The sequence below is a fragment of the Ornithodoros turicata genome, chromosome 5 (genome assembly GCF_037126465.1).
Source record: "Ornithodoros turicata isolate Travis chromosome 5, ASM3712646v1, whole genome shotgun sequence".
Taxonomy (NCBI): Eukaryota; Metazoa; Arthropoda; class Arachnida; order Ixodida; family Argasidae; genus Ornithodoros; species Ornithodoros turicata.
Window position 1 is genome coordinate 84,064,610 of NC_088205.1, and position 21,410 is coordinate 84,086,019.

The 21,410-nt window shown below is 43.5% G+C and overlaps 1 protein-coding gene and 2 long non-coding RNA genes across 9 annotated transcripts; 2 read left to right on the forward strand and 1 right to left on the reverse strand.

Annotated features, from left to right (window-relative positions):
- The first annotated feature begins 410 nt into the window (after positions 1–410).
- LOC135395105 (uncharacterized) lies at positions 411–6,471 on the forward strand. 2 transcript variants are annotated; one of them, XR_010422994.1, is made up of 3 exons: positions 411–548; positions 2,670–2,762; positions 6,122–6,471. It is a non-coding gene; the product is annotated as an uncharacterized LOC135395105 (long non-coding RNA). The 2 variants fall into 2 exon arrangements; XR_010422995.1 differs by lacking the exons at positions 411–548; positions 2,670–2,762 and adding an exon at positions 3,954–4,522.
- LOC135395093 (xylosyl- and glucuronyltransferase LARGE2s-like) lies at positions 3,933–16,704 on the reverse strand. Of its 5 annotated transcripts, none has more exons than XM_064626307.1 (18): positions 16,129–16,704; positions 14,172–14,235; positions 12,637–12,759; positions 12,216–12,315; positions 11,910–12,160; positions 11,718–11,848; positions 11,571–11,654; positions 11,442–11,519; positions 11,255–11,386; positions 9,187–9,282; positions 8,943–9,134; positions 8,783–8,884; positions 8,642–8,729; positions 8,463–8,587; positions 8,250–8,405; positions 8,082–8,188; positions 7,861–8,026; positions 3,933–4,208 (listed from the first exon to the last, which is right to left on the reverse strand). In XM_064626307.1, the coding sequence occupies exons 3-18, from the start codon at positions 12,725–12,727 to the stop codon at positions 4,002–4,004; spliced, it is 2,106 nt and encodes a 701-aa protein (XP_064482377.1). In that variant the 5' UTR covers positions 12,728–12,759; positions 14,172–14,235; positions 16,129–16,704; the 3' UTR covers positions 3,933–4,001. The 5 variants fall into 5 exon arrangements, with proteins under 5 accessions (XP_064482377.1, XP_064482374.1, XP_064482375.1 ...); XM_064626304.1 differs by having other exon boundaries at positions 12,637–12,816; positions 16,129–16,703; XM_064626305.1 differs by lacking the exon at positions 16,129–16,704 and having other exon boundaries at positions 12,637–12,816; positions 14,172–15,044.
- A 1,451-nt stretch (positions 16,705–18,155) lies between these two features.
- Positions 18,156–21,200, forward strand: LOC135396273 (uncharacterized). Of its 2 annotated transcripts, none has more exons than XR_010423363.1 (3): positions 18,156–18,505; positions 20,336–20,512; positions 20,562–21,200. It is a non-coding gene; the product is annotated as an uncharacterized LOC135396273 (long non-coding RNA). The 2 variants fall into 2 exon arrangements; XR_010423364.1 differs by having other exon boundaries at positions 18,156–18,360.
- The last annotated feature ends 210 nt before the right edge of the window (positions 21,201–21,410 follow it).

Genomic DNA, 21,410 nt, shown 5'->3' on the forward strand with positions numbered 1-21,410 from the left:
TGCTGTTCCGATACCCGCTGGCACCCCCCACCGATGATGGCATTTCACGGATGTCATAACTCTTTAGGAGGTGCGTTCGAGGGTCATTCAAATCAAGTTGTGGGTCAAGAGTGGTTAAGAGGTGCCAGAACCGTCAAAACGTCCGAAATGATCAGCAGCCACGTGACATCCTCCAAGTTATGATTCATGCTCACGAGCAGCACGAACAAAACAACACATTGCAACTTGCATTGCAAACTCATTTGGTTGCAAAATATAAAGAAATGGTACTTTGACAACAGTCTTGAATGATCTGTGCATATTGGATTAGGTATTTTTTAAGACGATTTTTGAGAAATGTGCTCAAACTATATTGTCGGAGCCGCAAAGAAAATAAATACTTGCAAACCAAAACGACTGTCATTTTTCAATTTTCTCTGCTCCATGCACTATGGAGTCATAGTGTGGGATTTTCAACTGATTATAATAGTGACAGCACCAGTAGCCAATTCGGCTCCAACAAACGATGGAAACACTCCTTTGAAAAAATGAAATCCCTAGATGCTCAGGTAATCGTAATTTATCGATTTGGAAACTCATTGTTGGGCATCTTTTTGCCTTCCGGAAATTCCTGTTATCGGTAACTGCAGATTGCACCATAAAATATATATATATAGAAAGGGAGTGGTGTCTGCCCAAGCCTAGTCGTTCAATCCCGGGTGTTGAAAATCTCAGATTTCTTGATTAAAGCTTTAAGGTGAAGAATGGCGGAATGATAGTGTTGTATAACACATATTACTGACAAGCCTCGCAGTAATGCGTGATAATGACGTCAGTAGAAGTCATTGTCGTGAATAAAAACCCGGTTTTTGGCGACCGTTAGGCATAGCATGGCGCAATATGTTAGCATCAGAGCAGTGGCGTAGCCAGACCTCCTAGGTAGTGGGTGCTCGATACGAAAACTCGCCCCCCCCCCCCCCCGCTGATCCTGTGTCGACAACACACACATACTTGTGCACACTGCAAACTGAGGATTAAAAAAAGGAACGAAAATAGTTGATTTAGACGTTCACAGTACGATTACATGTAGCTGTCATGACCAATGACGGTGGTGTCACGAGATTAGAAGTATTTTGAAAAGCTCATACTTTGAAAACCATTCAAGAGTGCTTCTTAGATAGACGTCATGAACTGCAAGAACTTTCGCGATCGTCACACTGGTATTGTACGTATGGTACACACACATATATTATGTTCTCGGATTTGCACGATTTGTGTGGGTCGGTCCGTAGCAGGTAGGGGGGGCTCGAGCCCCCCCTAGCCCCCCCGTGGCTACGCCACTGCATCAGAGTAGCAAGAATTACTAGATTTAGGTTAGGTTAGATGGTTTTTTGGACAGTTGACGACTCACAGTTGGGCACGCACGCAACGCTACGCTAGCACCGCTTGGGATTTTGAGCATATGCGATTCTAAACGGTGTCATTTCGGGGCCTAGTCTTATTTAACAAAATATCAGTGGCGAAGATCCTCCGGGAACGCGAGCATTTCTTTGATGCCATTTCAACTGTTGAGGGAATGGCGACCAAACAAAAATAAACGTTTACAAATGTCCACGCGTGCAACCATTCAAATGTCCTACGAGCCTCGCAAATATTTCATGGTGGTGATGCCCACTACTTGGTCATCCAAGGATGAACTTTGTCATTCTTGTTGACGCGCGTATCAAAGCTCTCGCTGTACAAACATGATAACGTTTGACGCTGCAAGTGATAAGTCTTGTGGTTGTGCAATGACAACGTGGAAGTGTGTCAGACATTTCAAATTAGCTGCTCTCTGAGAGTCAAAAGGGGTTATGCGTATATGCCCTAGTTTTGGGAAGGCACCGTACTACAACAGAACACAAAAACTGAAACACTCGAGAAAGTTTACACGAGCAAGATTGCATCATTTTGCTTTCAACATTCTAGCTGATGGGAACTACCACTGTGGTGGGTTATTCTTTGCAGTATAATGCCTAAACAATATAAAGGTGCTACCTAAATTTTCTACGTGAACCAAGAAAGTACCTTGAGCTTGAGGAACACAAGGACAAAAGACGCAGCTCATAACCATAGCAAACTCAAGCTTTAATGAACAATCCTGGAAAGCACATCTTTTATTGTTCGGAGAGTGTGATAGAAACAAGTTGTCACGCAAGAGAAGGAAAGTTCCATATCCTCATCATTATTTCTAGAACCTTTTCACGCTAACCTATAGGCACGAACAAACAGAATTAAGGTTCTTGCTTGAACCACGCTAAAAGAACTTTCTCCCTTAAGAGTGTGGTGACAGTACTGATAATCTCTTGAGGATGAAAATGGTTTGTGGCAAACAACAGCTATCTTGAAAAGGTTCCCAATCAGCGTCTAAAGAACTCAAAGAAACTTGTAAAGCTATGTTAAGCACAGTTAAGAGATGAGTCATTTCAGTCCGACACACAGGAATCTTGACTGGCAGTCGAGAGCATCAACCACTACATGACTTACCGATAAGTGAACTCAAATGGGACATCCTCACACAACTGTCTCCCTGCCATATTTCAATCTCTCGTGTTCTTTCCCTCATGTTTACGGATTTATACCGCGGTATGCGTTACGGACATGCCAAAGTAATCCGTATCGGTTAAATCGAGTTTATTTATGCGTTCTAGACACAGCCAGCTGAGAAGGAACGCATCTTCAACTCGGACACAATGAAGAGAAGTTTATTGCCTTTGCCTGACAGAAATCTCTGCAGTTGTTTGGTACAAACGTACATTACCATTACGACTTTAGTGTTGCTCAGAATTGTTCTTCTAAACTAGCCTTCAGCACTAAAGAAGAACTTTGATTTCAAACAAGGTCTATGACACAAAGGCCGGATCAATGAAAGACAAGCTCCCATTTTCTTGTCCAAACTGCTACTCTCAACACTGCCTTCGGTTATGAGGTCCATCCATGAAGGCCATCAGATAAGATATACGCCACACAACCACTGTTGGAAGGACTAGACAACACACAAATGAGCACTGATGCCTTTCAGTTCTTCTTGTCCAGCTCAGAAACTGTCGCATCAACGTGACACGTTTTTGTTACGCTTAACAAATCCAAATTTATTCCGCATAATATAAGGCCAATTGAGAGTGCCTGTATTTATCCATGGTGGGAAGGGTTTTTCACTCAAATTAAAAAAATTTTGTGCTACAAGTTTCTGGTAGCCACGGATTGACTGACACTATTGATTCCCACATGTGCTACAACAACACTGTAATGCTTGCAATAACTTGAACCTCAAAGACTTTCAAAGTATTTGCTACAAGGTGGAATGCCCATAGAGGTCCAGAGAGTCCAATCCAAAGTGTCACTCAGAAGCAGTATTCAAGTGTGCTTACAACACGGAGCTCTACGTGTTGTGTGTTTGGCCACCAAATGGTGACTTGCAACTGAGACACCAGTTTCCAATGGGAAATTATGCTAATTGGTAATTTTCAACTGTGACATCTGTTCCATCGCCATCCTGTAAGAACGTCGGTTATTAATCAATTACAACAAGTTGGCATAGTTGACTAGACAGGATTTAGAATGGCCAAGAAAAGTGTTTATTGTCCTAGTTAGCGAACCGAGTGAAAACAAAATGAGTGCTTACTGCAGGCGTCAAGTGCAATTATTTCCTTTCATATTGCACGCTTAACCAAGGCCAGATTTTAACGTGAAATTCGGACCTAATATGTTCTTGAAGAACATCACTAGCTACCAAAAGCTTCACCTCATGAAATTGCTCATGCTTGTTGTTTTCTCAATTGTTTTGAAATTGTTTTTCTTTAGTATTGCAGTACAGGTATAGGACATGAGGTACTTGGTGATGATTCCAAGAGTGGACTAACACCCTGCCTAAAATAAGAATCATTTCAATCAATTCACACCATATGGAAAAATCATGAATAAAAAATCAATATTTGGCTGAACCTTTATTTAATAAAACTATTCCAAATTGCTCCAGAGTGTCAGCTGGCCAAAAAGTCCTTTCCATAACGCAGAGAGAGGTCCCGAGCAAACTCTCCTTTGATGATGGAGAGGCACTTGCGGTATTGGGCACTGGAGCGGAATCTGGCAATGTCGAAGGACGGCGCATGAGGCATGTGTACCATGAACGCATTTGGGAGAACAACAAACTCGTAGCCTTGGGCATGAAGCTCCATTATGTGAGAAACCTGCAAACAAGTAAATCATTCCCTTTCTGTGAATCAAATCAACATCATCCAATGGAATCCTCAAAGTTAGATGGCGAGTTACCAAGTCGCTTCTTTTTGTCCCTGTATTCTTGCAACCCAATTTTCATTAATCTTTTCAGCGAGTGGTCATCCTGTCTACTTCTCTGTCCTTGTCACATTAAACGTTTAGCAACTAACAACCGTCAAGTTAGGAAGCAGTTTTCACAAAAGAAGTGGCTTTCAAGTTAAACACATTGGTGTTGCACTGAAGAAATGTCCCTCTTTGGAACTAAAGTCAAAGTTCCAACGGAGAGGTTTGTTTCGACGCTCTTAAAGACGTGTATGTTGTCTTGCACCCTGTCATCCTTGCGACTGAGGATGGCTTTGCTCTAGTTACAGCTCCTGAAATGCTCCTGAAATACTCCCAAGCCGCTAAATGAGTTCACCAACGATATCAAAAAGAAACCACTTGAGAAACCAAGTAACGGAATACCGCTGCTTCACAAAAGAAGCGGCGCAATGCTAGCCTCGCTACAAATTTGACAAAGTAACGCGCTACTGCTACCAATAAAAGTAACAAATATATGTCTCTACTTTTCCACTACACCTTACCAAATGCGTCTAAAGACGGTGTAATATTTTTGTTCCTTCACATAGCCAGCCACTACTTAGAGCCAAGACACATTATTTCACATTCATCTTCACCTTGAGATGATGCACATTTAAAACATAATAAGACAGTATTTTGTTCGGGATATCCATATTGTTGCAAACTTTCTTCTTTTTTTAAATGCGTTAACATTAGGAGTGTCAAAATGGAAAAAGCTGTATGTATGTAGCCTCACCGTGACAGCTGTATAAGTGCAAAGGGGATATAAGAGGATAAATGTAAATGATTTGAAATTGAAGTAATTGAAGGTAATTAAAGGAAATTAAGCAAAAAAGTTGAGTTTAAAAGTAATGAATGTAAGATATACTACATAATTAAGAGGAAGATTAAATGATATTGAAGAGTAACGAAGGTAACCGCAAGTTATACCATGGGCAATTAAATGTAATTAATGTCAATTAAAGGGAATTGACAGTAATTAACGCGAGCAAATGTAACTAAAGGTAATTAAGGAATGAAAATTACCTAATGTAACCTGCAGTCACCCAAAGTAAATTAAGGGGTAACTGAAAGTAACTGAGGCTAATTAAAGGTAATTAAATGGAGTTACATATAATAATTCACAGTGTCAAAGCGGGAATCAAGCATTTACTGGAGTTGGGTTTAAACCGGAAGTCAAGTATGGACAGGAAAAGGCGGTTCTTATTTATAGCTTTTGCTCGATCCAGTGTAGTCAGAAAACAAAGTTAAAGGCTAATATGTCGGAATGTTGGATTCATGTGTAGACAATCCGACTGGTTTGCCTCCTTGTCCACATCTGGTGCCAAAACCTAGGAAGACCAATCCCTGGTATAAAGCACTTTTTACTTGCACTGTGCTGTTTCAAAGCCAGTAAGGCCAGTAAGTAGTACTGGCAGTAAGCCAGTAAGTATTCCTGAAGCGACAATGCTTAAAGCGAGCATCCAAAGAAATTTAAAAGCCTCCCACTACATTTGCTGGAAATTGATTCTCCAACGAGCAGCTTGGGGGGAAATAATGACTGCAGGCGTTAAAGCAGTATTGCGCAGAAATCCTCACTTACCTCGCAACTAGCTACATTTTTGACAGAAGCTGACGCAACGAATCACTTTGTGGATGGACATGGAATCACAACGTGGATGCATACGACAGTGACAATGTGGTAACCCATTTTTTGATTGGAAAGCGGCTGACCTGTTTGACTCATCAGCACTAAAGCCTTATGTTGCTAACTACAGTGGGTCAAAATAACGATGCAGGAGTAATGCTTATCTTTCTGTCTTAGGTTCTGCGTTTACAAGTTTCCACACGGGGAATACATTAAGGGAGACGTGGTGGTGCACGACGAGTACTTTTGGATGTTGGGAACTGTTAATCTTGAGAGCATATCTTGTCAAGATTGTCTACATCAGGGAGACTAGGATGAAGAAAGATATCAAGACCTTGATAAGCCATCCATTCTTGCACGAGAAACCAAGTGGGGTGCACGGAATCCTGGTACAACCACCCTCTCCCCACCCCTCTAATACATAAATAAGCTTCTTCCGATGATAGGACCCCAAATGTCAAGTATAATGTTGTTTAATGCGTTGCTTGCCGGTGCGCTCAATTTATTAAATCTGTCTACTCCCGGGCTCTGGACTATATTCAGTTCTGTTACGGTTCAACAGTGGCATAAAAATTCCTGTTTGGGTTCAGTCGTATATTCGGGTTCGGTAAAATGTTGTACAACGATTTTTGTTCATTGGAACACGAGCAGTCCACGATGCCATTTCTTGGTGCAAGGGCTACTTGGACACGAGTGATCTTCCTTTCATCTTGGCCCTTCTTTCTGTCAAGTTCGCTTCTCTATTTCAACACAACACCTTGTTTTCTACGTTTACAGTCAAACTCCTTTACAACGAAACTCAGGGGGACAGCAAAAAAAAATCGCAGTAAAGGTATTTTCGTTAAAAAGGATGTCTATCATTGGACCTATAGGCTCCAGCGGGACCGCAAAAAAAATTTGCTGTAGTGGTATTTTCGTTAAAAAGGTGTTCGCTATAAAGGAGTTTGACTGTATTACCAACATCCTCAGTGGACACATTTTTTTTTCTTTTTCAGGCATGGCAAAATGAACAGAAATAAATAGTGCACCAATTCCTTATTTGTTTTGAGATTTCAATTGCAAATTTTTATTATGTGCTGAACAAAAGACGTGCGGTGTGATTAAAGGGGTCGATATAAGAGCAATGACGTTCATTTAACTCTGAAACATCTTTTCTTAAATTACGCAAGTCAACAATGACATAGCTGCGCACTAATCTAGATAATGCTCCGCTCTCAAAGTTCTCACAACAATAGGAGCGACGCCATTTTGATGTTTCGTGCGGGCCACCACCCATGTTGATGCATTTTTGAGTAAGTGTTTCTTTTTTTTTTTTTTTTTTTTCAGAGCCACTAGACTGTATTCACGAGGGACGTCCTTTGTCCGTATTATTTATACATGGGTTGCCTTGATGAACAGAAATGAGATTATTTTAGTGAAATCCCTCCACAGCCACGGATTCACAACAATGGAACAGTTTCAGCAGGTTCTCCCCCGCGGCTGACCTTGTGGGAGTCCAGGATTGGTTGAAGACGCCCTGTTTTGTGTAGCAGAGTGACGTCTGCGGATGCATCCAGTATATATGGGTGAAATAGAGCTTTGGAGTAATACCCAACTGACTGGCCAGGTAGCTTAAAAAGTGCATAGGATGAGCCTCAGTTGAAGCGACCTCCCTAACCGTGTCCTATCGTCAGCCATATTGATGCTGAGCGTTGTTTAGAGCTTCCCTTAGCACAGGAAGCTGTAGGTCGTAAGCCGGTGATTGACCGCGACAAAACCACCAGATGGCTGATGAGAGGATTACACTTGGAATCAGGCTCCAAAATCTCTCTATACATCCTGTAGCGCCATCTAGGAAAAGCATCAAAGAGCTTTTTCTCATTTTGTGGTCTTCCCCAAAGAGAGACACAAATCATGTTCAAAGCATTCCAACTCACCTTGTTCCACCCAAATCCAACAAATCTTTTGTCATACTCTGGGACGTCTCGCTTGACGACAATATAGGGTTCAAAGTTGGGTTCCCAGTTCACCTTATATGCCGTGGTAGCAGTACGCCACTTTGCAAAATTTGTCGGAGCATGCCCTTTCTGCCAAACATGATACCTACAAGGATGACGCTAGTTTAGCTACCAGGGTTGCTCACTTTTAGAGAAGGTACCTGAATGTGAAGAGTGTACCCATGTCGAGCATTGATAGTAGCTCTGCCTTGGACTTTGGAAAGCTGAGACGGTACCTCTGAGTCTCAAAGGCTGGAACGATGAGAGCCTAAAAATACACGCACAAAATGAGGCACACAAAGTGAATGAAAGCTTTCTTTTTTTGAAACCTTTCTGTAGGACTCAAGTCCCATGGCCAGCACAGAACGCTTGAGGTACTCATACAGTCCTTGCATGGGAAGGAAATCAATGTCTGTGAGAAACACAAATGGGGTGTTGACCTGTTGCATGGCTACGTTACGAAGCAAGTTCACTGGGTAGAAAGTCTGAAAAAGAAACAAATGGAGCTAAACCAGAAGAAGGAGCTAAAATAAAAGTTATACCCCATCTTTGTAAACCACGTGGTAGCCAATGTTTTTTCGGCTCTGCAGAATCTCAGAGTTGAGGGTGTAGCTGAGAAATTGCTGCACTTCTGAGTCAGACATGTACAGTGCTAGACTAATGGGACCTGCAATTAAATGACCCTTAATAATAAGTGGCCCTTAATAAATAGGAAACCTACCTTCCCAGTTCTTGCAGAGTGATTCCACCATCTGCAATCTATCCATAGAGAGTTGTGCCACCAACGTTACGTCATTGCCCTCTGGTGACTAAAGAAAGATACTCTCTTTGTGTCCTTCTCGGTCCTTTACAGTCCACTTACAGGCTCGTAGTCGTACTCGATGTAGTACAAGTGAGTTCTGTGTTGCACGACCCTGGCTCTCCGGAAATCGTAACAGGGATCCTCTTCATCTATCAGGTTCAACTGTGCAAATTCTGATATGTTACAACACTGCAAGTCATCATACGGCATCATCACTCACGGCATCTTGTAAGTGGGAAGTATGGGTGCTGCCATTGCAGCCGATCAATTCCCTTCGAAGCAGGTTGCCGTCGTACTCAAGAAAGGTCAGATAGAGATTGCGGAAAAACTTGACATGCTTGTTCTTCACCTTGAGCTTCTTGGGCGAGTTCCAGTGAATAATCTTCAGGTCTTGAACCTCAGTATAGCATACCTGAAGAGAGAGAGATTTAAAAGAGGAAAAAAAAGAGAAAAGGAGGTTGTACCTCACTCAAGGTATTGTCCCCCAACTGGACATTCCACTGGCAGGGCAGACGATACAGAAGGTCCATATGTTGCTTCAACATTGCATTGAAGATATCCTGGAAAGATGACCTTTCCTAAGCTTGCTGATAAAAGTTGCCAAGGGTATCCAAATATCTTGTCATACTGCCTCAGTTGGAGCACGAATCAACACAATCATCAATAGCATTCTGCTAACTGAAACAGTGTGGACAAAACAAACACTACATCAACATTGCCCAATATTTCATCTGTGAGCAAGTACCAAAGATATTACTTAAATGCACTGCGCATAAAAGGATTTTCATGGAGGACTACAAGAATACAGGAAGTATCTAGATAAGACAAAACAGCCAGCGTCGTTTTGCCTGGTGTACAATTTTGTGATTGGAGCATATTCCAAGATTGGTAGTGTTAAAGCGTGAGTGATTGTGGCAACGACAAAGGCATGTCATGTGCATTTTCATTCTATGATTAAATCATTAGCTGTCTTTGCTTGGTCCGCGCTTTCTCAACTGGTTCGATTCAGCAGTGGTGCAGCCTTTGCACTACATCCACCATTCCACTATAAAATGTACAGCACGAGTTGACAAAATTGCTGTCTCGGACAATGTGAATAAAGCCAAAAGCTAGCGCTACTCTATTCACATTGTCCGAGACAGCAATTTTGTCAACTCGTGCGGCACATTTTATAGTGGAATGGTGGATGTAGTGCAAAGGATGGAATCTATCTGATAGGCGTTTCTATTTGATTGGGCTCAGTGTACTCTGCACAAGAGCAGCACCTGTCATGCATCCTTTACACTGTGCACATTTTCACAAATTGAAGACAGCTGTGGCCATTGATGTCCTAATGCCAAGAAGGTGAGCTGCTATTGACCCCGAAAAGAAGAGCATTGTATTGTGGTCCATCCATGATGTTGTGCCTCCACACTCAATACCTTAAAGGGGTGCTCCACAAACATTCTCCAATTATTATGCTCCATGCAAGAACGTGGCTCACGATATCCAAATACGGAATTCATTTACTTTCAACGAGAGTCTTTACCACGAAACAATGCCATTCAAAGAGCACATCCTTCATCCCTGGCACCAGATCTCGTCACAGCGTTCCACGTATAGAGGTGGCTGAGATTTTGCTCTCCTAGTCAATGACAGGCCCCACTGAGTCAAGCTACAGCTCACTAGGGAACAGGTTGTGCGGAGAGAAAACATAGTCAAATGGAACATTGTGAGGTTTTCGTACTCGTCCCTTTCATCTGGCTGATCGACAAGTGGAAAGATGTTTACGATTGACATGAAAATGATGCGTGGTTGCCAGGGCATCGCAAGGGCAGAGCGCCAAAGAGTGCAGTCAATATTCGCTCAGTTTAGAGCCATTATTTACTTTCTTGAGACAATTTTTGGCAAACGTTCACCGTAGGCAATGAATCGCGCTGCATTAAGAAAAAAGTGCTCCTTTAAAAGTTTACAATTTTTCCTCGTGGAGATGATTCACCTTCCAGACCAGTTCCTGTTTGGGTTTGAGCTTATTTGCGTGGCAATATTTATCTACGGATACTGCCTAAGGTTTATACGGATTTTGCTGCACGTACTTGTTTCAGGATTTTTAAACGGGCTTTCAACTAGGATTATCTGCCATTCTCCCTTAAATATATGGAGTTATTTAATGAATTTAGGTAATTAGTCATTTTGTAGTTTGATAATCTCTCGGAGAGGATGGATCCCTTGGAGCCTGGCCATGGAACCCAAATGCAAGAATGACATCCATACTTCTCTCGTAGCTTTCTCACGAGGGAGGGCAATGATGAGCTGCACTGATGTCTCTCAGGATGACATCAGTGAGGCTGTAATATGGTGCCGTGAAGGGGATGTGTTTCAGGCAGAGACCAAGTGGATCAAACGCGGTACATAACTGAAATTCACGAGAATGTTTTTCTCCCAGAATTTGCGTCTAGCGATGGTGAAAAGTGACTTATTGAATTATTTTTTCCCTAAAGAAAAAAGCTAGAATGTGATCATAGCGGCAGTTGGGGCTTTGTGTACGATTACCTGGTCAGCGAGAGACGTGAACCACATGCTGATGAGCTCCTTCTCAGCAATCAGACGCCACATCTGCATCCAGCCACGGTCCCTCAGCCGTTGAAGGTGCAGGAGAATAACGCCAGTGTTAAAGCCACGGCCCTGTTGACATAAAATAAGCCTCACTATGAGACCCTCAATATGGACAGAAGCTTACAAGTGCTGGCCAGGGACGGTGATTTTTCCACAGCTTGCCCAAGTACCAGTCGCTCTGATTCTCCACAAGTCCTATGGCCTGAAACTGCAAACGTACAACCTTTGCAAAGAAAACCAGCTACCTTCCTACCTGTTTGGAGGTGAACTCGTCAAAGATACTCCACAGTTGGGCTATGTCAGATGCGAACGTGATGTCCGTATCCAGAACGATCACCTGCACCAAACATTTTCTCTTAGCATTACAACTCGGATATTAGGCCAGAGTAGATGATTTCACCTTTTCGAGAGTGTCGGGCAGGGCCTTTGGTAAGACCAACTTCATGAGTCCATAGACACCAGAGTAGTGTTTATTGGGAATCCAGGACACTTGGCCCTGAAGGTTGTCAGCCAGGTAGAAACTCACCTCCACTGTAAATTTCTCGGTAAATATTACTTATTTTGCTACCACTCCGTCTGTGTATTCCATTACCAGCAGGAACATTCCAGGTGCGGAACAACGTCTGCAGAATGGTATGGGCGACAGAGTCCGAGATAAAATGCAAGTGGAGAGGGTTCTTTCGGTAAAAGAGAACACTCTTGACGAGTGTGACCACAGAACGGGATGCATTGTAACCTGCACACACGATGGCTACGTGCAGTACTTGGCACTTTGGGACTTCGGAGGATGGTCTACACGCTTCACTTTCATTACGAAGACCCAACAGCTGCTTACGGGAGAAGCTGCAAACGTCACTTTCTACTTTTTCTTATTATTTTCCACCCACTCGTTCCTTACCCGAGCTGACGTCGTAAGAGCTGGTTTTCTTGTTGTACCTCTCTAACCCGCTCAGCCAGTGCAGCTTCTCGTTTGGTGAAACCCAACAGGTTGTCCTCGGCTGCACACAAATATACAAGTACGTTCCAATCTGAATGAGGAATTTCGCTTAATGTTCCATGTCCAGCTTTTTAAGTAACCAGTGAAAGGCGAAAAACAAGTTAGTTGGGGTAGTTGATAGGTAATGATGAATGGGGATCACCAGGGGCTGGTGGTAATGTGGGAAATGGTAAAGGGCAGAGCAATTTTGACAAAAAGTGGGGTCCAGTTGACCCAGAAAGTGGAAGGTATGGGCAATCAAGAAGAACGATATGACCGCGGTGACAACAGGCAATATATTCTAAGCATTGACGGGCAAAATGGATGAAGGAAAAGTAAGAACCTCGATCCTGCAGGTAGAAGAGAAGCAAAGTAGGCACAGCCAATACAGCCAAGGCCAGAGACAGCAATGCCACTTGTTTCCTACGTCGCATCACCAGCCTCGAGAGTCAACCTCCATGCCACCCTGTCAATCATTTGAAACGTTTCTCTTCTCCAATATGGACCCTTGCTGTGACCAATCCTATTTCCAAGCGTTTCCAACGCAACAACCATTATTTTGGTGACAATCTCATAAAATTTCATGCACAAAGTACACAAAACTTGTTTATATAACATTTTTCGTCGACAGCAAACGTTTTCTCGCAATACTACCTAAGCCCGATCCAGACAGAGACTGAATAATACCTGAGTAATGAGAGCCGGCACGCCTAGGAAAATGTTAACGTCTGCACCTTTGCTATGATAAAGGTTTCCACACGCTTTACAAAAGCCATTGCGGTTACAACTACTACTCTCCAGACTCTCCCATCCCGAATGCTGATCTCGATGCGGCCTCCCACAATTCAAATCCCGCATCGTTGGCATCCCTTGTCCACGTCAGTCGAGGGAAGAGAGCTCGCACGAGCCCGTGATTATGGTAATGGTACTGTAACGTTAGACGTTACACGTATAAGTTTAAATTTTTGTCACACGCGTTTCTGTCTTTTTTTTTTTATGGTCATAAACCGCTGTATGTAAATTAGCGAGAAAAAAAAAATTTCGTCACTATATTCCATTGCAGCTCATTGCTTAGACAAGGTCGCTAGGACAGCATTTCCCAAACTTGTCATTATTTTGGATAGGAAATGAGGAGGTAGTATTTCTGCCTTCTTTAGAATCATACTTATATCGTTATGCATGAATATCGTGCCCCTACGAACACTCTCGGGGGTCAGCGGACAACACTTTGGGAACCACTGGTCTAGGAAGTAAAAAGTGATGTCTCTCTCGTGTGAAGAGAGACCCTCTCCTTTTCCATATTCAAAATTTACAGGTGCATATTTCTTGTGCGAGAAAAAAAAAATTCATCACCATATATCCTCATCCCAAGCAGCACCCCGATGTCGGACTGACATCGTCCCGATGTGCTCTTGCCGACACCCCAGACATCGGCCTAACGAAAACTTTGCAACATCGCCCAGAGTTAGACCGATGTCGCATCAGGATATTGGCCTGATGTGATTTCAACATGCTGCCAATTTGTTGCTGATGTTGCGCCAACACAATTTTGTCTTTTCATTCAGCAGTTAACTACAAAAACAACCTAAGATGGGTATAAAATGCCACGAAAGAACTGGAGAGAAATCAAGAAAATATGTGGACGTGATTGAAAAGCGAATTAAAAGTAACTTAATTGGAACTTAGCTGTAGTTACTTTGGAAAAGTTAGATGAAAAAGAAAGTTACCACGGTGCAAAAGTAGTTACCAAAAAAAGGAACTTAGTTACAGTAACGAGTTACCTCGAACTCCGTGTTTTTGTAATGAACACCAAGGTTACATGATCCTTCGGAAACACTTACGCTCATTTCTACTTACATATACGAAGAGAATACATACACGCGCAAAATGCTGCAAACGATAGGTCTCTGCTCCAAAATTTCTTTTTGGCAAGGCCATTCCCCTGAAACAAATGGACTGTTATGAACCAATACGGCTAATTTTCCCCAAATATTCTGCGCATCATGCAGTTTACAGTTTAGAGAATTGCGTTTTAGGGAAAAAGAGCTGTTTAGCAAATACCGTTTTAGATTTTGGTTTTGGTATGCTAGCATCAAAGCACATACAAAATGGAAAGAGGAGGGAAAGCAGAAATGATAATAGTTGTAGTTACAGGTTTGAGCGAAGACCAGCAAGCATACATTTCTTACGCATCAGTCTGATGTGCTTGATAAGGTAATGTGTTTTGCGCACAGTACTGCAATGCGTAATGAGGTGGACATGAGATGAGTTGGTCCCCGAAACTGGGGAACGTCTCCCATTTTCACCAATTCCCCGGGCAAAATAGGGAAGCCGACATGGCTGGGTCTCAAAATAATTCAAGGTAAGCTTATCGTGTCATTCCATATTTCAGTCGGACCGGCTGCTTATTGCTCGAGAAATGAGACTCCATCCATGACACCCGAGAAGAGACAAACACAGAGCTGTGTTTGTCTGTCCCTACCTCGTCTTGGGTTTGCAAGTCATGGATCGCTTGCTACCTAACTTTCCTTTCGTTATCGAGACTCCATGTAAGACGCGTGAAAGTGCGGGCAGTCAGACAACAATTCTGGTGTTGGAATTTCTCAAGAAAAAGCTATAAATTATGGAACGTTTGCAGCGGACACACACAACTTTTCCGTAAGAGTGAAAATGAAGAAAATAGCAGGTATCATGATAACAGCGAGATCTTTCTGGAAATGATAAAGATTAGTGATCCTGAGATTATGGGGAAACCCTGAATGCTGTATCAAAACAGGACGGTATAGCATAAAAGATGGTGGCTACTTGGGGAGCATTCTGGTCAGACTTGATAGGCCACCGTGCACAGTCTTTGCGTGCCATGTCAGCATAAAAGGGCACCTCCCCCAGCACCAGGAGTTTGGATGGCTTTGGTAGGAGGATATCAGCTCCTCAGCACTAAAGTCCATAAAGTTATCTCTCTTTTATTCGTCATGATTAGGGTTCCGGGTTTTCGGATTTATCCGAAAAACGTACTACGGTAAAATTTTAAGCAATTCGGATTAATCCGAAAAACTTCGCTTGGCAGATGTTTTCCCTAATAACCGGGTTATTGTTCTTGGCCTCCTTTTGTGTCCTTGGTTTCTTCTGACCTCGGATACTGACCCCACCGCAACATAACAATGGTTTCTGTGACCTAGCATTTCCTTCGACGGTTATCTCGACCACTTGAGGATTCACCGGCCGGGTTTTTTGCCTAGCCAGTTTTCCGATTTCCTTATCCTACGTGTGACATAAGCACTAAAATAAGCATCGAACCGTTGTCATACAGAGTTGTCTTTTTGAAAGGGCAACTAGTTGCAGTGCTGACGACAAGATGGGACGCAAGCGAAAGCTGCCCTGCGACTACGTCAAGTAGTACCCTGGTTTCGAGGAGTTCACATCATCCCTCGATCGCGATGCAGAGGTTGTCCTATGTAAGTATTGCCGCGTAACAGTGAGCACACGAAAAGGATGCTTTCGGAATAGCGGAACACCTCAGTGTGCGTCGCACGAAATGTATTATTAAGGTTATGTCTCTTTAGTGTTGAAGCAATAAATGTGACAACTGCGTTTTCGCTGCACAACTGTGTGTGCGTCGTCAAGTGCTCTCCGAGTTTCGGATATTAACTGAGCTGTAAATGATACACTCCAAAAAAATCTGTTTTTTGAAAATAGAATAAACTCCGAAAAACATCCTCCGGTAACACCCAGAAATAAACTCCGAAATCCCGGAACCCTAGTCATGATGTACTTTGCGAACTTTGCTCAGCATAGAGCGAATATTAAGAGCTGCTGCGTCGAGAGAAACACTCACTTCAGCTTGTAGGAAGAATCTCTTCTCCTGGAACTGTTTCTTTTCTTCTTTGTTTTTTTTTCTTTCTAGTCCAGCTGATTCATTCTGATTATATATCAACTGTGAAATAAAATTTCAGTTTCTTTTTTGTGTATTGGTGTTGATATTCTTCAATAGAAACCTTGTTGCACCGCGCCGGGAAATGGGGGACTGAGTGTGTGACTTTCTGTCTAAACAGTATGTCACCTTCCACTACCTCTAGTACGATGTTTGCGACAAATGCGTAGTACACCGCAACTTTTGCTTGTCAAACCGCCCGATTTCATGTTATGAGGTAAACAAGGAGCAGCTTGCATAATTTGATGTCAAGGATTAATGGAAGGATTTGTGTGACTTTCTGAGCGTGTATCACGATCCCAAAACGGAAGTGACTTTTCCTTGGGAGACGCTGCCTTTACCACAACATTCCAAATGCGAACTCGTCCGTCCGTCGTAATCATATCAGCGAAGCGTGACGCATCGGCGCCCATCCACTGGCGCCCATCACGGGAACTCCCTGGAATCCACCGGTTAAATGAGCCTCAGCCAATCATGATCGAGAAGGGTCACGTGGGAGACCGGAGCCAATGGAAAGTAAATAGCCGGAATTTGGTGGGAAATGCCAGTGACGACACTATTTGCGCGGCGGCGAAACCGGCTTACTGTGCCTCCTCTGTCCCTGGCGCTCCAAGGTGCTCTTCGCATATGGGGTCACGTGGCCGTGAGGGTGCAAAATGCGGCAGCGAGCCGAGCGCAAGATCAGTGGCCGAGCCCTTGGTAGCCACCTGTCGGCAGGCCCGTCGTCATCCCCTAGTGCCAGTGGATCCCGCCAGGGAGACCTGCCTCGACGGCCTCGAGCTCGACTCAAGGAGGAACGGCGCCACCTGAACCTAAACGCCTGAACCTGTCATGACCCGGTTTCAGTCGCTGTTCAGCACACCATTCATTCTAGCTCACAACATGGAAATACAGCCGAAAAGAGGTTCGCTTCGTCCCTTTTGAAACAGGGCTAGGTAGAGAAGCAAGAAACTAGACAAGACGTAGACGTCGTAGACGTAGACGTATTCAACGTAGACGTCGGTACATTCGGTAGACGTCGCTGGTTCTCGGATTTTCTTGGTTGATTCTGATACGCTTGACCTGGCTGCCGGCTTAGCCAAGGTCTTTACTTTTGTCCCAAAGGGTCCCGGTTTCGGAATCTGGAGATAGTACGGGTGCTGTCGTCCTAGTTGGGCGTGGAGGAGAGAAGAAAAGGAGGCGACAGAAGCGTGGGGCAAATGGAGCCACGCGAGGATCGTTACCGGAAACTTCTCCTTGGGTATGAGGAGCAACGAAGGGGGGAAACCTGGTTGCTCCTCAGACTCAAGGAGATGTTTCCGTTCAATCGTATACACCTTGTCTACTCTACTTATGTTCAGGTAGCTTTGCACACGTCACTTTGGGGGCGGCGCGTTACCACCACACCTCTCCAGGTAATCCGGGGCAGTAAACGTTGGGGGCTCCCATAGAGATGTACGTAACCGGAAGGCGAACGGTGATTTCACTGGACAGGTCCCCAATCTCGGCTTCAGTTCTCAGAGCAATCCTATTTTTCCTTCCTCCATGCCACCTAGGGCGGTGCTTGAATGCATGAAGAAGACACACGTAAGTTCTCAGAAGAACTTATGTGTGTCGTCCCCCCCTTCTGTGTCCGTGTCTCTCGGTCTTCTTCATGTATACCAGCTAGCCTGCACACTTTCCCTTGTTTCATGGGTGCCTCAATACTAGCGCCCTCTGCACAAAGGGCGCTAGTAGTGAGGCACCCAATTTGGGCCAAGTTCGAGGCGCCCCTAATGTTCAAGAAAACAAAACCTTGAGAAAAAGTTTTTATCCTACATGCACACTCCTAAGGGAATAAACAAAATATTTTTGCGAAACGCCTCTGGCTGGTTTCTGCTGGAATGACCCACCTGGTAGGGCATTTGGGAGAGGCAAACGAACGCAACGTATCGCCATCTGACGGAGCAGCGTGGAGTGAGGGAAGCCGCGGCAAGGAGCCAAAGAAGCGGCCGCGTGTTGGTCTCTCAGTCAGCTGGACTCTCGCCACCTCTCTTTGTCAAAATTGCTTGGTCCATGGCCGAATTCAGCCGCTCTGCCCACAACGCTCTTCTGACCTTCTTGGGCACCGTAGGACTTGTGTCCCCACTCTGAGGAGACTCCACAACCAGAAATGTGGTAGGGTATCGTCCCTGGCGATCATCATCATCAAACAAAGTTGTCGTTGCGTACTTAATAATCTCGGCTCACCTCGGTAACGCTATCCAGCAGTGTATTGGCGCCAAATTCACAAGCAACAACATTTCACCCAGCCTGGTCTCAGGTGACTAGTCGTTCATGATTTCAGGAGAACAACCAGAATTTGTTCTGGTAGGATTAAAAGCGATGCGTTAATTTTCGTGCGACAGCTAAAATCACTTTCTAGATGAATTTAAATAAGGATCCTACGTCATGGTACAATACCGGAACACAAATTCTATTGGATTTGCAGATCCACCTTGACAAAAATCAATTCTGTCTATCCAGAAGGAATTTCTATGTAGTACAATATTTGTGCTATTCCAAGGTGAAAGGACAAATAATGACTTTCCACGGGAACTTTACTTTTCCCAAATCCACTACGAAAGGTCTGCGCCGTTGCAATTTCGAGATCGGGTAAATCGAGACTGTCCTCCCGTATTGATCCTTCCTTCAATCGAGACATTGTGCACTTGATAGCTCTAGAGAAAATTGTAACAAAAAGGTAAAGTTTACGTAGGAATATATTTCTGTCAACTGCTTCTCCGGAGCCATCCATCTAGAGAATGGTTTTCTACACCACTGAGTTAGATTGCCTCTTTCGTGGCCACCTGGATTTTCATTTATTTATTAAGAATCTCAAGCACGGAGTATTACACGCAGTTACATCACAACATTTACGACATTTGATCGAACGTCGTTTGGTCGAAACGGTCGTTTCATCCATTGTTTTATTAGTTCACTCGGAGCGTTGATGAACCAAAAAATAACGAGAAACGAACTATCAGAAGGCCGAATGCCAAAAGGCCGAAAAATCACAATGCCGAACTATCATAAGGCCGAACTGTCAGAAGGCCGAAAATGGAAAGGCCAAAGAGACAGAAGACCCTGGAATGGAACTGTTCTTGTCATAAGATTATAAAAAAGTTTCCTGCTGGCTCTTGATCAGAAATCGAATAATTGAAATACGTAGCATTTGGTGCTCAGAAATAGACTGGCTGGAGAAAAAAAAATTACATGTTTACTACAAAAAGAAAGTGACTCGTGGGTGAATACCAGTGAATGACTAGTATCACCAACTGAATGGATTGTAGAGGAGATGGTGTTTCTCTACATTTGGTGACCTCAACTACTCACCGTACTTATCGAAAGGCCGAACAATTAGGTGCGGGTTTGTGATGATAGGGAAGTGGTTTTAGGAATGACCGAGGTTGAAGCAGTTGTGGGATGAGAATGGGAAACATCATCGCATAGCTCGTAATTTTTCATTTTAACTTATTGCCATTGTGTAAAATAAACACATACAATAACACAGTGGTTCATATGCCTACTTTTCCTTTTTTTGTTTTCCCCTAAGTGATCGAAAGTACGTTATTAACGCCAAGTTCGGTGAAATAATTTATTTGCTGTATTAATTCGCAGCAAGCCTATCCTACTTAATTTGTAAAGCTAATTTTTTATCGCAGTTGTAATAAAAGTTTTCGTATCCTGGGTTCCTTATATTTCGGCCTTTCGATAATTCGGTTTTCTGATTTTTCGGCCTTCTGATTGTTCGGTGTTTTGATTTTTCGGTCTTCTGGTTTTCGGCCTTGTGATTGTTCGACGTTTTGATTTTTCGGCCTTTTGATTTTCGGCCTTCTGATAATTCCGCCTTATGATTGCCACCCGGTCCAAGGACCTGGGTTGTTCACCCTCTCCCGTTCCATAACTTGATAGGTTTTTCCGCCTTGACAGATAGTGACTAAACACCTTTCACCCCCAACTCTTTGTCAAATAATAATTGACGTCAATTGTCAAATAATAAACATTTTTGACAAATAAATAAACGAAATTCTCGAATGATCTATTCGCGTCGAACGTGGACACATTTTAACGATGTATTATTAATGTTTGTAGTTAATTGACCATTGTATAGGAGAAAGAAGATGGTGTTCCACTCCATGAGTCCTGACCGGCAATGATGCATGGAATGTCCCAGCGGGCAGATGTGTGTGGCCCCAAGCTAGGACGGTGCCACCCGTCGTCGTCGTCGTCTTCCATGCCTATGTGCAAGTGAATCGAAATTTGCTTCTTCCAGCATACTCTAAACAAGGTTGAAGTAATGTTTTATATGGCCGTTAATTAAATATCTTTATTTCCAGACTTGGAGTGGCACAGCAGAAGAACCGCCGTCTATCGACTACTCCCAACCTGAGCAAATTTTCTTCAATATGTGCTTCTCTTTCGCATTGTTCTATTCAGCTGTGCTGTTCGTGCAAAAAAACAGTGGTCTCCTCCCTTTAGATGAAGAAAAGCAGAAAAAGACACTCCGTATGCCCGAGCTAAAAGTTACAGAAAAAGAGGTGCTAAGGACACGCTGCGAGCTTTTAACTCCCTTGGAACAAACGGCGTCGATCAACCGGCTTTCGATCGAGCGGACTTTCCGATGTGTGCCTAATGCTAAAATAGCAACCCCTGTAAGGGGTGCACAGATAAAAAAGTTTGGGGGTGTATAAATCACTGTTACAAATGGCGTCCTAAGTGTGCAAAGTTCAAGGAGGCGCGTTGTGTGGGTTCATATTCCAAAAAGAGGAGAGCTCTTGAATACGTGAAAGCAGCAGAAGATGTGGGTTCGAGTCCTACAGCCTAGCGAAACTTTTGAGTTCTTTCATCAGTAAGGAGAGCACTTGTCGTCTGCTTTCTCCTTGTTTGTACCGGATACCGCCTTGATACTCTGCTAAGTGCTGGTCATCACGCAAGGAATCGGCTTCAAATAAATAAAGAGTTCACTGTGTGTTTCATTTCAACGAATACCTCGTCTCTTTACCGCCCGTAGACGGTGAGCCTTCACAAAGTTTCTACTGCTGTGGCGGTATGAACCAGACTCAACAGCATGTCAACGATCGCCGAAAAACCGGTTTGAGAGCCGCCAGGATTCCTGCAAATTATTTGCAAACACACGTGTCAAAAGAGGACCAAAAATGTCGCCAAATATTTCCGGACGACAAAAT

Coding starts and splice junctions, on each gene's coding strand:
- LOC135395093 (XM_064626307.1), bottom strand. CDS start 12,727: ATGCGACGTAGGAAACAAGTGGCATTGCTGTCTCTGGCCTTGGCTGTA. Junction 12,161..12,215: donor CTCTTACGACGTCAGCTCGG/GTAAGGAACGAG, acceptor TGACGTTTGCAG/CTTCTCCCGTAAGCAGCTGT. Junction 9,283..11,254: donor TCACGTCTCTCGCTGACCAG/GTAATCGTACAC, acceptor TCATCTTTCCAG/GATATCTTCAATGCAATGTT.